At 40.2% G+C, this 15,625-nt stretch overlaps 1 protein-coding gene across 1 annotated transcript; it reads right to left on the bottom strand.

Moving 5' to 3' along the window:
- Positions 1-8,229: 8,229 nt before the first annotated feature.
- On the bottom strand, positions 8,230-8,944 carry LOC116871217 (GTP-binding nuclear protein Ran-like). The gene has a single exon (XM_032863803.1). It carries the CDS (start codon positions 8,929-8,931, stop codon positions 8,296-8,298), a length of 636 nt encoding a protein of 211 aa, XP_032719694.1. The 5' UTR covers positions 8,932-8,944; the 3' UTR covers positions 8,230-8,295.
- Positions 8,945-15,625: the final 6,681 nt, after the last annotated feature.

The following is a 15,625-nucleotide window of genomic DNA, read 5'->3' as shown; positions in this document are numbered from 1 at the left end:
CACCTAAATAGCTAATTGCCGACTCAGATTGAAGGTGGTGTTTATCAATGTTTTTCTACGATTCCACCTTATACCAATTTCACCATAACCTAGAGGTCACCCCAGTATTACCAACTTCACAGCAGCATTGTCCAAAAACATGTAATATGAACCATATATGTAATTTTTAATTTTCTAGTAGCCATGTTTTTAAAAGTAAAAAGGAACAGGTGAAATTAATTTTAATAATACACTTTGTTTAACCCAACATATACCCCAAATATTATTATCTCATTTTGCAATTAATTTAGAATCTATTGATGAAATATTTTCCCGTACTAAGTCTTCCAAATCAGTTGTGTGATTTACATCACAGCCCACCAGAGCAATTCAGACTAGCCATATTTAAAATGCTCAGTAGCCACTTGTGGCTAGTGATGACTGTATCAGATAGCTGACAGATCTTGCATTCTGATCTTCTAAAATTATTCCTTGTCATTTATCTTCATATTTAATGCTGTGGTCCAAACACTCACTGGTTATTTCTTTGTCCAGACTATGGCAATGTCCTCCCCTGGAGATGACTCTTCTCTATCACTGGTTAATCTGAGTTTTGAATCTTTCTGCTAAAACCCTCCTTCTTCATCATTCACCTTGATGACACTATCTACCATTCTGTTATGTCCATCACTCAGTGGCTCAAAACCAAAGCTGTGCTCCCCCTTGTTAAAATTTAATAAAAGGAAACCTTGCTTAGAATGGGGTCAGGAGACCAGCAGAGGGAGCTCTCAGCCCTACTGCGCCTAGCCTGTTAACAGATCCAACAGGAGGAGACAGACCTTGCCCGAAGATACTACCTTACTCTCCCAGCAGAAGGAAGGCAGATTTCCTCCTTCCTGGCAAGAGCCCAGCCAATGAGAGACGGTTACAACTCAGGCACGAAAAGCCATTATATTTCCAGCTCCCAGTTTACTCCAATGAACTTTCAGTTTGTAACAGTCTCTCCCAACACCTCCCCTCTCCTCTCTATGAAAATGCTTTCCTCTCTTTAGTTCTCCAGACTCACCTATAGCTTTGCCCTAGCTTGCCTCTCCTGGATTCAAGTCCTTTGCTATTCCTGAATACACCAGTCTTTCGCTGGTGAAACAACTAGCAGTTTTATTTTTAAGGTTAACACCTTCTTCAGAAAATTTTACTGGAGAGCCCTGAGAAATCTTACGTCTTGTATCTCCTGCTATTTCTTTCCCTACATTTTATCTCCCAACTCATTACTTTAAATTCCTGCATGCCCATTCCCCAAATTATAACAATCATATTTATATCTACACCATCCTTACCTCCTATGCTGTCTTCCTCCCAAGGCCATCCCTATCCCCTAACCCTATTCCCGTCCTGCACTCCTCCACCAGGCGATCCCCCTCTCCTATTCATCCAGGTCCTCTTTCCCTCCTTGCATTTCCCCTTTGCACCATTCTCTCCTATCCTCTTCTAAAAAAAAAACCCTGAAATTCTCACTTGAGTTCACTTTCCCCAGCTGGCACCCAAACACCTCAACTCTGTCACCTCATTCACTCCTTCACTCCACTTCTACTCCGTAGGCTCTATGCATCTAATAAGACTCAACATTCATTGACCTTTCCTAGGCTTCCGCAGGGACTTGCCTTCAGCTTAGTGTTCTTCTCCCTCTTCACATGCTAAAGAGTGGTCTCATATCCATGCTCATGGCTTCACTTAGCGCCTCCCTGCTCCCAAGATCCGGAGTCCCATACCCATTTCCTCCCTGTCAGTGATAGAGCCCGCCTTCCTTATGTGTTTGTCTCCATTGCCTCCCACAGCAGAGCCACAATCATAGGTCAGTATGTTCCCATGTGAATGAAGGAATTAGTAAATCTGCTAGCACCTTCCTAACTATGGCCTTCAGACCTCTCCCCATGTTTGCAATGTTCCTCTTACTCAATAAGCACCTGGATTCCTGCCTTTTCCTCCGGGAGCCCTTCCTCAATGTGACCCAAGCACCACAGCCTCCTTTTCACTCAGCAACCACAATTACCAAGTCGCTTGCATTTAACGTTAAGTCATTTGCCAATTTTCACATTTGATCTGTGTACTTATTCCTGTAGTTTCTATTTCTCTCCCCATTTTTATTGTCCATATTATAATTTTGATTCTACCACGCTGCAAGTACAATATTTGGGAGAGAAAAGTGGGTTTTTCTATTATCTTCTTACCTTTGGAAACCAAACTGCTGAAATGAAAATCCGATTGCCAATTTCCACTTCCAAAGAATGACTGGTTTTCCCTTCCATGGCTGGAAGCTGACCAGTACAAACAATGCAGGATAACTTTACGACGAAGGATGCTAACAACGTGATGGTGCTCAGGAATGTTGAGTATTACAGAGATGTGCAGACATGTACTGGAATCTTCCATATAAGCAACAACCATGCCTTATCTATTGTGTCACTTTTCAATCCATAATATTTCTTGTACCCTTTTAAATTTCAAGTGTCCAAAAAAAGAAAGCTGTTCACCTCTTTGTTTCATACAACTTACAAGACATCGGGGTAAGACAGTCTCTTACTTAGTTAGTGAAAGCTGCTCAGTTCGGTACAAGAGTACAGAATTATCAACGTATGTAAACATATTGTGTGTCCACACATCTATGTTACAGTATCTCCTACCCAACACTTTGGAAGCCTCTCTGCTACTAGAGGGATGGACCAAGATGCTAATTAAGTCAAAACTAATGAGGCTAATCATGTACACAGAGAGCAAAACAAACCTCTTACTCGTGACCAGGACTACATCCTTAATTTCAGAAAAGCTTTGTGCCTGACAACAAACCCAACTCCACTGATGCTTAGGTCAGATGGCTGTAGGTGAGTGCGTGGTCAGTCATTCATTATTAGCAAAAAAGAAAAAATACACACATTTTTATACAAATGTATATTTATACAAATGTATATTTGTATAAAATATATACATTTTTATACAAATGCATATACAAATGTATATACAAAAAAGAAAAATATATACAAAAAATTTATACATCCCCATTCATCAAGTGGATGCTCAAAAACATCCAATAGCTCTGATTTTCACATAGTACCATTATGTAATTATTGCTGTTATACATCTCAGTGTTGACTGATTATAATCTTTGAAGTTAAATCAGGATTCTCCTATACCCCGAACACAACACTTGTATTGGCACTTTTGTTGGAAAGTAATGGGGTACTTAGGTGGCTCAGTCATTAATCTCTGCCTTCGGCTCAGGTCAGGATCCTAGGGTTCTGGAATCAAGTCCCGCGTTGGGCTCCCTGCTCAATGGGAAGCCTGCTTCTCCCTCTGCCCCACTCCCTGCTTGTGTTCCTGCTCTCACTATGTCTTTCTGTCAAATAAATACATAAAATATTTTTTAAAGATTTTTATTTATTTACTCGACAGAGAGAGAGAGAGATCACAAGTAGGCAGAGAGAGAGAGGGGAAAGCAGGCTCCCCGCTGAGCAGAGTCCGATGCGGGACTCGATCCCAGGACTCTGGGATCATGACCCCAGCCGAAGGCAGAGGCTTTAACCCACTAAGCCACCCAGGTGCCCCCATAAAATCTTTATTAAAAAAAAGAAAAGAAAAGAAAGGAAAAGAAAAGTAACCCATATATGGACCAGACCAAGTTACTGAAGAAGGGGGCTTCATTTGCTCCCCACGTGGTTACAGGATTTACTTCAGGGGCCTGCATCCTCGGATACAGAGCTTGGGAGAGGGCAGATTATTCCACAGAGAAGATGAGGGGCCTGGAGGCATGGAGTGGTCACTGCCTAGCAGAGTCCTGTTGGTGGCAAAGCCCAGGTTCTGGGTCCAGGTTTGCCTTCTCGTGAGTGACTTCATGGATTGTCTCTTTCAGTGGGAATCCTGTGGCCAAAAGAATAGACTTCAGAGGAGAACTTAGCTCAGATTTGTGTAAGTGAAGAGTAGAGAGTACAGGGTGGAGAGGGAGAGAGAGAAAAAGTGAAAGAGAGAGCGAAGGCAGAGGAAGAAGAGGAGTAGCGGAAGAGGAAGAGGGAAGAATAAGAAGACAGAAGAAGAGGGGCGCCTGGGTGGCTCAGTCTGTTAAGCCTTGGACTCTTGATTTCAGTTCAGGTCTTGAGCTCAGGCTTATGAGTTCAAGCTCCGCATTGGGCTCCATTGTGGACATGGAGTCTACGTTAAAAGAGAGAGAGAAGAGAAGAAAAAGCAGAAGGAAGGCAGCTGAAAATCCAGTACTATCTCTATTCAAAGGCCTTAGAAACTTTATAAACTTCATCTACCTTAGTGTGAAAAGTGTGGGAAATTTGCCTTCCTTATGGACGATTAATCCTAAATCAAATTGAGGAATCTCTATATCTTATGCAAGACACACAGTAGCATAACAAAAACAAAAAGCGTAATATTTATAAACATTTCAGTGATCACAAAGTGTTTCCTCTGCATTTTTCACTTGATTCTCACAATGACCTCATTTTATTATCCACATTTTACAGATAAGCCACCCAAATTCATGAAGGATAAATTCAAAAGCAGGGAGACACCAGATCAAAGAGAAATATTGTTAATGCAAAGACATATTTTAGAGTTATCCCTTCATTTAATTTTTCTGATCTGAGCTGATTTTCCTTTAGGAAAATGTACTGTAAGTCTAAAGCCTCAGCATGTTACTAGGAGAATGAATTGAATTTCTATGTTTTCCTCCTGTCTATGAAAAGATTATTATTTCTGTGCTTTTAACAACTATAAAATGTGGTGCTCATCAGACTTAAATTAAAATTATATACTCTAGTATGTAAAAAAAAGATACCATTGGATGCCTGGGTGGCTCCGTCACTTACGTGTCTGCCCCCCATTGGGCTCCCTGCACAGCAGGGATCCTTCTTCTCCCTTTCTCTCTCCTCCCTCCTCATGCTCTCTCTCTCCATCAAATAAATAAATTAAATCTTTAAAATATACCAAAATGGAATAAAAAATATAATACAATAACTTGCTTATAAAATGTTACACTAGGCCCTAGTAGCTAAGGGAAAGTATTGCTCTTTAGCCCCTAATTTTTCCAGTAATAAAATACATAGAAAAAAATCAAAAGTGCCTTATCTTTTATATGCCCATGTTTGGGAATGAAATTACCAAAATGAAAATCAAGTGCAATACTCTTATGAGACAAAGGTCACAAAAGGTGATTGGTTTTCCCTTTAGCTGTTAAGATGTTAGCAATCTTATACATTTTTATAGCTTACAAATTAATAAATCTTGTAAATAAATAAGGTCTTTAATTCTGGATCAAGTTAAATTGCTCAGGAATCTACAGTGATAACTGTAAACATTGCACAGATGCACACAGTAGCACACGAATCTTTCATTATAATCAATAATCATATCTACTCGGATTTTTAATACTCTTGTCAAAGTATGGTCCCCACTTCCCTTCCCAACACACACACACACACACACACAAAACCCCTGTGTTTCTTCTGGTATATTTCTTCTCAGAAATGGCCTCATTTTCAGGGTGCCTGGGTGGCACAGTGGGTTAGGTATCCAACTCTTGGTTTTGGCTCAGGTTGTGATCTCAGGGTTGTGAGATCCAGCCCCACAACAGGCTCCACGTTGAGCATGGAGTCTGCTTGGGAGTCTCTCCCTCTGCCCCACTCACACTCTCTCAAATCAATAAATAAATCTTTATTTAAAAAAAAAGAAATGACTCCATTTTCTGTTTGTCCAATAAAATTCCAGTTGACAGCTTCGAGCTTTCTGTTTCCGCATGCTCCACATCAGCAATTTCCATCAATTTTATCATATATGTATAAATAAATATATGTATAGATATACTTATAGATGAATAGATAGATAGACATGGCCATAAACACTGCCACTACCCTAATCTCAGTCACTAACTTTTCTCACATCAACCATTGTGATTGCCTCCTAACTGATTTCCCTGCTTCTTTATCTGCCCACCCTGAATTTACTGTTCACACTGCAGTCCATTTTCAAAATGTAAATCAGATTGTATCACTCTCCTGCTTTGTATCAGATTGTATCACTCTCCAAGTACATTGGAGCTTTCCAATGTACTTGGAATAAATTCCCAACTTCTTACTATGACTTTCATTGTCCACAAATCTGTCTGCTGCCTACCTCGCCCATCTCCTCGAAAGCCACTCTCTCGGGATCTCTGTGTGCAATGGGGACTCCCAGGTCTGTCTCCCATCTGTCATATCTTCTTGTCCATTTCCTTCAACATATGCATCACAATAATCCTGTTTCTTTACTTACGTTGCTTTTTTTTCCACTATAGAAGATGAGCATGTGAGGATAGGTTCCTAATCTATGAAAGAGATTTAATAAATAGTTGTTGAAAACAATGAGATATATGTCCCCAAGAACTTTATGCTTTTTAAACTTTAAAGATTTTAAGGAAATAACCTCTACCTCTAAAAGAAGACCATTAAGTCGATTAGGAATGTTTATTTATTTTTTTGAGGGGAAGGAGAGAGTGAGCATGAGCAGGGGGAGGGGCAGAGGAAGAGGGAAAGCAGAATCCCCACTGAGCAGGGAGTCTGGCAGAGCTCCATCCTAGGACAGTGGATCATGACCTGAGCCGAAGGCAGATGCTTAACCCCCTGAGCTGCCCAGGCGCCCTAATATCTACATCTTTGAACTAAGCACTGTAATAATTATTGGCTTTGACCTTGCTCCTTGTACAACATTTTACAAATGAGAAGACTAAAGTTTAGAAAAATTAAATAATTAGTACAAGTTTATATAAATAAGAAGTGATGAAATAAGGCTGATGGGGAAAGACACTATCATTTCCATGGTATGGGCTTTCAATTCCTTCCTTCCTTCCTTCCTTCCTTCCTTCCTTCCTTCCTTCCCTCCTTCCTTCACTCTTTCCTTCCTTCACTCTTTCCTTCCTTCCTTCCTTCCTTCCTTCCTTCCTTCCTTCAACAAACTTCTATTTAGAACCCACTATATGCCAGGTACTTGATAGTTACTTGGTGGGATGTGATCGGTGAAGGAAGTAAATGGATTAACATATAGTCCCTCTCAGAGAAGAGAAGAGAAGAGAAGAGAAGAGGCTTTCACTGGAGAATGGGCCCTTTCAATGGAGAAAGAGCCCATTCTCCAGTGTAAAGATATAAGTGATATGTATCACTTGTCCAGTGATAAAAAGTGTTCTCTGGCTAGAACCGATCACCCATGCATAGGAGAGCTTATTTCAATTAGGATGTAGTAGAATTGAAATCTGGGGAAAACACATCCTGTTAAGAAGTGACTTACTGAGTATTTTTAACACTTTGACAACGATATACAATAAAAATTCCAATAACTAATTAATTCACAGATTCAGAGCACACCACACCCCAGCTGCTTAGGAACCCACTTGTGGCAGGAAGTGTCACCGCCTATGGTGAGGGAGCTACTGCCAGATGGTGAATTGGCTCCCTCATGGTCTCATCTCAGCTCAAAGCTTTTTCTCATGGCTCTCTGTTACAGAAAATGTTTTGTGTGTGTGTGTGTCTGTGTGTGTGCGTGTGTGTGTGTGTCTCCTCTTTATCCATCCATCTATTGGTGTATACTTAGGTTGTTTATCTTAGCTATTGTAAATAATGCTGCTATGAACATAAGCTTGCATGTGTCATTTTGAATTAGTCTTTTCATTTTCTTCAGATATACACCTGGAAGTAAAGTTGCTGGATTGTATGGTAGTTCTGTTTTTAACTTATTGAGGAATTTTTATATGCTTCCGTAGTGGCTACACCAGAACATGAGAGTTCCCTTTTCCCCACATCCTCCAACCCTGTTATTTCTTTTCTTTCCTTTTCTTTTCTTCTCTTTTCTTTCTTTTCTTTTCTTTTCTTTTCTTTTCTTTTCTTTTCTTTTCTTTTCTTTTTTCTCTTTTCTTTTCTTTTCTCTTTTCTTTTTTTTTTAATTTGAAATATAACTTTATTCTGATTCTAAACGAAAAGGAATGGGAATGACAGTGACAAACAAGATTTCACCACTAGATATTGTTACGGGACTATAGCAGTCTCATATCTGAAACTCAGGAAGGAAACAACTGCATTCCAAAACAGCTAAATATGCAGGTCCAGAAAATGAAGGTACTTTTCAAACTGCCACATTCACTCTGAAGCCCATTCATCTCCTTCAGCATCCCAGAGATTAAGCACATGTTCTGCTCAGCTATATAATAAAGTGGCAAATGCACTGCACCACTGACATCACAGGACAGTTGCATATAAAACTAGACTTCTGATGCTGGGCTCCAGCTGCATGTTCTCACAGGTCATCATCCTCATCCGGGAGAGCAGTTGTCTGAGCAACCTCTAGATCGTGCTCATACTGTGCTGCCAAAGCTGGGTCCATGACAACCTCTGGCGGGGCGAGAGCAGACATGGCGACAAACTCCAAGTTAGGGTCTCCAATTAGTTTTCTAGCAAGCCACAGGAAGGGCTTTTCAAAGTTGTAGTTATTTTTGGCAGAAATGTCATAGTACTGAAGATTCTTCTTTCGGTGGAAGACAATAGATTTTGCCTTAACTTTCCTGTCCTTAATGTCTACTTTGTTGCCACACAGCACAATGGGGAAGTTTTCACACACTCGTACCAGATCTCTATGCCAGTTAGGCACATTCTTGTAAGTAACCCTTGACATGACATCAAACATTATAATGGCACACTGGGCTTCCCGCAGCCTGCCGAACTTCTTCTGGCCAGCCGTGTCCCACACGTTGAACTTGATGGGTCCCCTGTTGGTGTGGGACATGAACAGGTGGACTTCCATGCCCAGGGTAGCTACATACTTCTTCTCAAACTCCCCCGTCAGGTGATGCTTCACGAACATCGTCTTCCCGGTGCCACCGTCGCCAACCAGCACCAGTTTGAACTGGACTTGGGTCTCTCCCTGGGCAGCCATGGTGCTGGTGCTTCCAGAAATGTCTCCAGCCCATCTGACTCTCTTTTCTTTTTTTTTTTTTTTTAAGATTTATTTATTTATTTATTTATTTTAGAAAGAGAGAGAGAGAGCATGAGCAGGGGGAAGGGCAGAAGGAGAGGAAGAGAAATCTTCAAAGAGACTCCCCACTAAAGTATGGAGCTCGATCCTATGACCCTGAGATCATAACCTGAGCTGAAGTCAAGAGTTGGATGCTTAACCAATGGAGCCACCCAAATGCCCCTCTTTTTGAACAACACCATTCTGACAAATGTGAGGTGATATCTCCTTGTGGTTTCGATTTGCATTTCCTTGATGGTTAGTGATCCTAAGCATCTTTCCATGTGCCTGGTGGCCATCTGTATGTCTTCTTTGGAAAGATATCTATTCAGGTCCTCTGGCCATTTTTTAATTGGACTATTTGGTTTTTTGAGTGTTGAGTTGTAAGAGTTCTCTACAGAATTTGAATGTTAAACCCTCATTGTATCTATCATTTGAGAACATCTTTTCTCATTCATTAGATTGCCTTTTCATTTTATTGATGGTTTCCTTTGCTGTGCAAAACCTTTTTAGTTTGCTGTAGTCCCAGTTGTTTATTTTTGCTTTTGTTTCCCTTCCTGGGGAGGCATATGCAGAAAAGAGTTGCTTCACAGTTGAATTCTACCAAATATTTAAAGAATAGTTAAAAGCTATTTTTTTCAAGCTCTTCCAAAAAAATTAAAGAGAAGGAAGAGCTTACAAACCCATTTTACATGGCCAGCATTACCCTGATACCAAAACCAAACAAGGATGCAACAAAAAAAGAAAATTAGAGGCTAATACACCTGATGAATATACATGAGAAAATCTTTAACAGAATATTAGCAAACTTAATCCAACCATAATTGAAAGGATTATATACCACAATCAGGTGGGATTCCAGGGATGCAAGGATGGTTCAACATCTGCAAATCAATCAACATAATATCACATTAACAAAATAAAAGATGAAAAGCATAATTATCTCAATATATGCAGATAAAGCATTTGACAAAGTCAATGTCCATTCATGATGAAAACTCACAACAAAGTGGATTATAAAGGGAATATACCTCAACATAATAAAGGTCATATACTAAAATCCTATAGCTAATATTGTACTCAACTATGAAAGACCTGCACCCTGAAAATGATAAGACACTGATGAAAGAAATTGAAAAAGATGCAAATAAATGGGAAGATATTCTGTGCTCATGGTTAGAAGAATTAATATTGTTAAAATGTTCATATTACCTGGGTCAATCTGCAGATTCAATGCAATACCTATCAGAATTTCAAAAGTATCCTTCATAGAACTAGAACAAATTCTAAAATGTATATGGACCTACAAAAGATCCCAAATAGCCAAAAGCAATCTTGAGAAAGAAGAACAAAGCTAGAGGCATCAATCTCCCTGATTTCAAACTATACTACAAAGCTATCATAATCAAAACAGTGTGGTATTGATATAAAAACAGACATACAGATCAATGGAACCAAATTGAGAGCCCAGAAATAAACCCACACATATATGGACAATTCATATATGACAGGGGAGTGAAGAACATACAACAGAGAAAAGACAGGCTTTTTAATAATGGCAATTGGAAAACTGCACAGCCACAGGCAAAAAAATGAAACTAGATCACTATTTTATACCATACATAAAAATTAAAGACTTAAGAAATCAAAATAAAAAATAGATTAATTAATTTTAAAAATATGTATATATGAACAAAAGTATGTAAAAACTATTGATAGTGTATATTTCAGAGGAAATAATGAATTAGAAATTTCATATTCTGTATTTTGTATTTCTACAATGTAATTAACTGTAGTTTGGGTTATTTTTATAACCAGTAAGAGTATAAAAATTATTTTGAAAAAATTACGTTGAAAGAAATTTCAAAATGAATTAATCCTTTACAGTAGAGGGGTGGGGGAAGGTGGTGGGAGTGATTTTCTTCTCAAAAATGTTCAATAAAAGCTCCTAGTCTTACCAAAAAAAAAAAAAATTACTAATCAGCAAATTGCAAATCAAAACGACAGTGAGGTATCTTCTAATACCTGTTAGAATGACTATTGTCAAAAAGATAAGAAATAGCAAGTGTTCGAAAGGATGTGGAGAAAAAGAAAACTTCAGGCACCACTGTAAATTAGTGCAGCCATGATGGCAAACATCATGGAGATCCTTCAAAAATTTAAGACTAGAACTACCATGTGACCCAGCTATTCCGGTTTTGGGTATTTATCTGAAGAATATGAAAACATTAATTCAGAAAGACATATGTGTTCCTACATTCATTGCAGCATTATTTACAGTAGCTAAGACATAGAAAAACCTAAGTGTCCATAGTAGATAAATGGATAAAGAAAATGTGATATAATTATACAATGGAATATAACTCAGCCACAAAAAAAAGAGCTATCTTGCCATTTGCAATAATATGGATGGGTATTATACTAAGTGAAACAGATCAGACAGAGAATGACAAGTACTGTATGATTTCACTTATATGTGGAATCTGAAAAGGAAAACAAACAAACAAACCAAATAAAACAAAAACAAACTTACAAAGAACAGACTGTGTTCACCAAGAGGGGAAGGGAATCAGAGAGTGGGTGAAGGGGGTGGAGGGGATTAAGTCTATGGTGATGAGTGGTAACTAGACTTGGGGTGGGGATAACGATGTAGTGTATTCAACAGATGTTGAACCATAAAACTGTACACCTGAAGCTTACATAATAAAAACACGACAACAAAACTAACTTTACATCTCTGACATAAATGCCATCTGATAATGTATAAATAATCCTTTATATCATACTGGCTTTGGTTTGCTAGTATTTTCTTTCTTTTTTTTTTTTTAACGAAATTTCCCTGTGAAATATCTTTTTTTTTTTTTTAAGATTTTATTCATTTATTTGACAGAGATCACAAGTAGGCAGAGAGGCAGAGAGAGAGGAAAGGAAGCAGACTCCCCGTCGAGCAGAGAGCCCTATGCAGAGCTCGATCCCAGCACCCTGGGATCATGACCTGAGCTGAAAGCAGAGGTTTTATCCCACTGAGCCACACAGGTGCCCTGTTTGCTAGTATTTTCTTATGGATTTCCACATCTACACTCATAAGGGATATTGCTCTGTAGTTTTTCGTCGTGATATTATTGTCGAATTTTGGTATCCAGGTAATTCTGGTCTCACAGAATGCATTTTCCTGCGTTTTAAACACTACTGTTCTCTATCAGGTCACTGTCAAGTGTTTTCACTTTCTTGAAAAGTTTATGAATCTACAGGTATTCCTGATATGGGTCAATAATGATTGATAAAATATTCATCTACTTAATAAATATTTACAATGAAATCAGTTTTTAGAAGACTTTTGTCAGCCTATTCTGGCTTCAGTCCATAATAGTTATATTTTAACTCTATTTAGCATTCCTAGGAACATCCAGACTCTGTGTAGGAACTGGGAAGGTGACTCTGGATAAGAAAACTGCTAGGACAATCCCCGTTGGGAGATACAGAGCAGCGCGTTGCCCTTAGCATCCAGTGTGCTAAGTTCCATGATAGGAGAACAGTCAACAGTCAACAGGAAAGTACCTACATCTGACCTGAAGAGAAGAGGTTAGACAGTGTTCCCCACAAGTGGTGTCTAATCTGAGACCTGAGAGAGTAGGCTTATTGTTCTGGAGAAAATGAGTAGATATTGAGCAGAAGAGGCTCAAGCGTCTCCAGATACTGAGGAAGCTGTGGATAAGGTGGGCATGGGGCTGAGAACTGAGGGATTCTGTGAAAGGGCACCCTCTGACCTGGGGCTCCTAAGGCCCCTTCCACACCTAATTCCCAGAATGAATCTGGGCATCAGGGTATATTCTTCCCCAGAGAGAGACTGGAACAGTCTCCTGTGGAGACACTGAACCCAACCTACTGAAAAAGACAACGTCTGAAAGGACTCGTTTGCTGTCTGATTATCTAAAATAATTTCACAGTTATATTTGCAAATTCTTTCCCTCCTCAGGAACTCGAGGACATTTCAAAGTGCATTTAAAGCTGTTAGGCACTTGAACTAGCTCTTCCTCTCCCCGGGGATTTGGTTCTCTTAGCAGGGTGGTTTTGCTTCCTTTCCCGACTACAGATTGTGTTCCCTTGACACAGAAGTGTGAGAGCCAAGGAGTTCAGATGGCTGCTCTCTGGGTGCACAGTGCATCTACTCCTGAGCACTGACCCTGCTCTTCCTACTCTCTCCTTCTTCTGTTCCTAGCAGACAAATGATTTTATAGCAAAGGAAACCTCACTGAATCTTCATGGAGTACAAGAAGTTTTGCTCAATCTGCCGAAAGGCTAAACAAAATTTTAAATGTTCTTTATTAGGTGGACACCATCTTTTGTCAAGTTCAACAGGCATGCATGCCCCCAGAACATCTAAAGCTGCGTACACCATAGGAATCTGCATCAATAAAGTCAGACTCTCAGCTGCCAAAGCATGAAAGTGCAGCCAGACCTCAGCCAACGCAGGCAACGCCGACGCACGGTTCCACCTCTAGCATGTACTTCAAGAACCCCTCCTTGCCCTCTGCTCTCCCCACCATTTGCTGTTATTACTTAAGACTTTCTAAGTTGATCGTTACAATGGCGGCACAATCGCCAAATCCTACATTAAGATGCTGTTACAGGCTCTCCCCTTTTTTAAATTGGTAGGCGTTTTTCAAACTATCCCGTGGTGGGGGCGGGGGCCTCACGTCAGATGTACAAATGGTGCAGTGGGAAACGCAGAGAAGAGGGAAATCCCAGCTCTGCAGGCAGCTCAGCCACTCACAACCTGCATGCCTTTGACCATATGAATGCCACTCACTGAGCCTCTGTTTCAGGCTGAAAGATTAGCATGAGCAACGGCACAAAGGGGAAGCAAATGGTGCAAAATAGGTATCTTTGGCTAAAAAGGGGTGGCGCTCCATAGTAGAATGTGCCAAGTGGCTATAGAGGAGTGCTGCTGAACCCGGCATGGGGAGAGCAGTGAGAGACTGGTCACCTGAAGCAAGAATAAGACCTAGGAATAGGAAGGAGGGGGTGGTGGGGTGAGGCTTGAGCTGGGTCCTTAAGAATATGGAGCGTAGGGAATTTTTAACAGAATAGCCAACATTTGTTGCATATGGCAACACATACTTCCCATGGAGCATCTTACTGAATCCTCACAAAACTATGGATTACTGTTAGCCTCATTTCATAGATGAGGGGATAGGCTTCGAGGAAGAGGAGGGGAAAAGGCTCTCCAGGAAGTGCTTCTGTTACCTGGAGTGAAGGAGTGAGAGATGCTGTCATGGCATCTGTGGCTTTGTCTCTCTCCTGTTGCTGTCACTGCAGTGTTGGCTTCAATCTCCCACGAGCAAGCAGCTCTGGTGGTTACTTACCCTGTGCTCTTCTTCTCCACCACCGGCCGTCTCTGTTCCATACACAGTGAGCATGCATCTGTCCCCTGAGTTTTATGATTTTCTTAGTAGGTTGAAGGCAGTTTCAGATCCTGGATTTTAGCCTCCCACATCCCCCTCCTTTTGACACGTGGAACTCGACAGCCCTCTAAGTATGCATCCTAAAGACATTTCATGTGGTCCTCCGGTGATTTTAGGTAAAATGTCAGAATTGAAGGCACCTGAGTGGCTCAGTGGGTTAAGCCTCTGCCTTCTGCTCAGGTCATGATTTCAGGGTCCTGGGATCGAGCCCTGCATTGACTCTCTGTTCAGCTGGGAGCCTGCTTCCCCCTCTCTCTCTGCCTTCTTGTGATCTCAGTCAAATAAATAAAATCTTAAAAAAAAAAAAAAAAGAATGTCAGCATTGGACAGTCACCTGCTATTCATGTGACGAAAAGCACATCACTCTTCAGAATACTGGCAGAGAATATAATCTTCTGGAAGAACGGATTAGGATCTAAATCCTCAGAGATGAACACACAACCATCTGACCATCCGCTCTTAAAAATGGTTTTGTCTTACTCCCGCTAGGGGGACATGGGACTTGAATATGGATTTCATAGTCTGAGGCTTTCTGTGAGAGAACTGGGAGCTGCGGGACAGGAGGTCTCGTGACATACTGCAAACCCAGGTTTTTCTAAAGGTCTAAATGTCTTTAGCCAGAATATGTAGAAGAGTAAAATACTACTTAATTGTGACATGATAGATGTAACTCTAACATACTCTGCTAATCATTTTAGCTACAATATTAACCTTAAGCTTTCCAATTTCCACTTCAGTGAAGTCCAGCGGATAATCCAACAAAATATGTTGTGATTTTCTAGAGTAGAATCAGAGCTTTGTGTTGTATTTGTACTCTAGTCTTCATATGTTTTTTGTCAAGCACAAACAGAAGAGAGATAGAAGCTAATCCAGGTAATTTTAGAAGAGGTCTTGCCAGTAAGTTGTATTAAAATTTGTTTGTACTAAAGTGTTGTGTATGAACCTTATTTTCCGGGTAGCTACTGGTTCAGAACTTTCTTCTCAGAAGACTGTACATAGTGAGGGAAAAATCTGAAAACCTATCCTGTGAGATTTTTCTAAAAGATGCAAGTCTCCATTGTAGTAAACGTAGTGGCTGCAAGCGCGGCTTCTGATGTCAAAAGGCTAGCCCTGTGATCTTAAGTAACTTAACCTCTCAGACAAATCCCTCA

The sequence above is a fragment of the Lontra canadensis genome, unplaced genomic scaffold (assembly GCF_010015895.1).
Source record: "Lontra canadensis isolate GAN:19392208 unplaced genomic scaffold, GSC_riverotter_1.0 scaffold1, whole genome shotgun sequence".
Lineage (NCBI taxonomy): Eukaryota > Metazoa > Chordata > Mammalia > Carnivora > Mustelidae > Lontra > Lontra canadensis.
The sequence above is the reverse complement of the archived record's forward strand: the minus strand, read 5'-3'. Positions and strand labels throughout refer to the sequence as shown.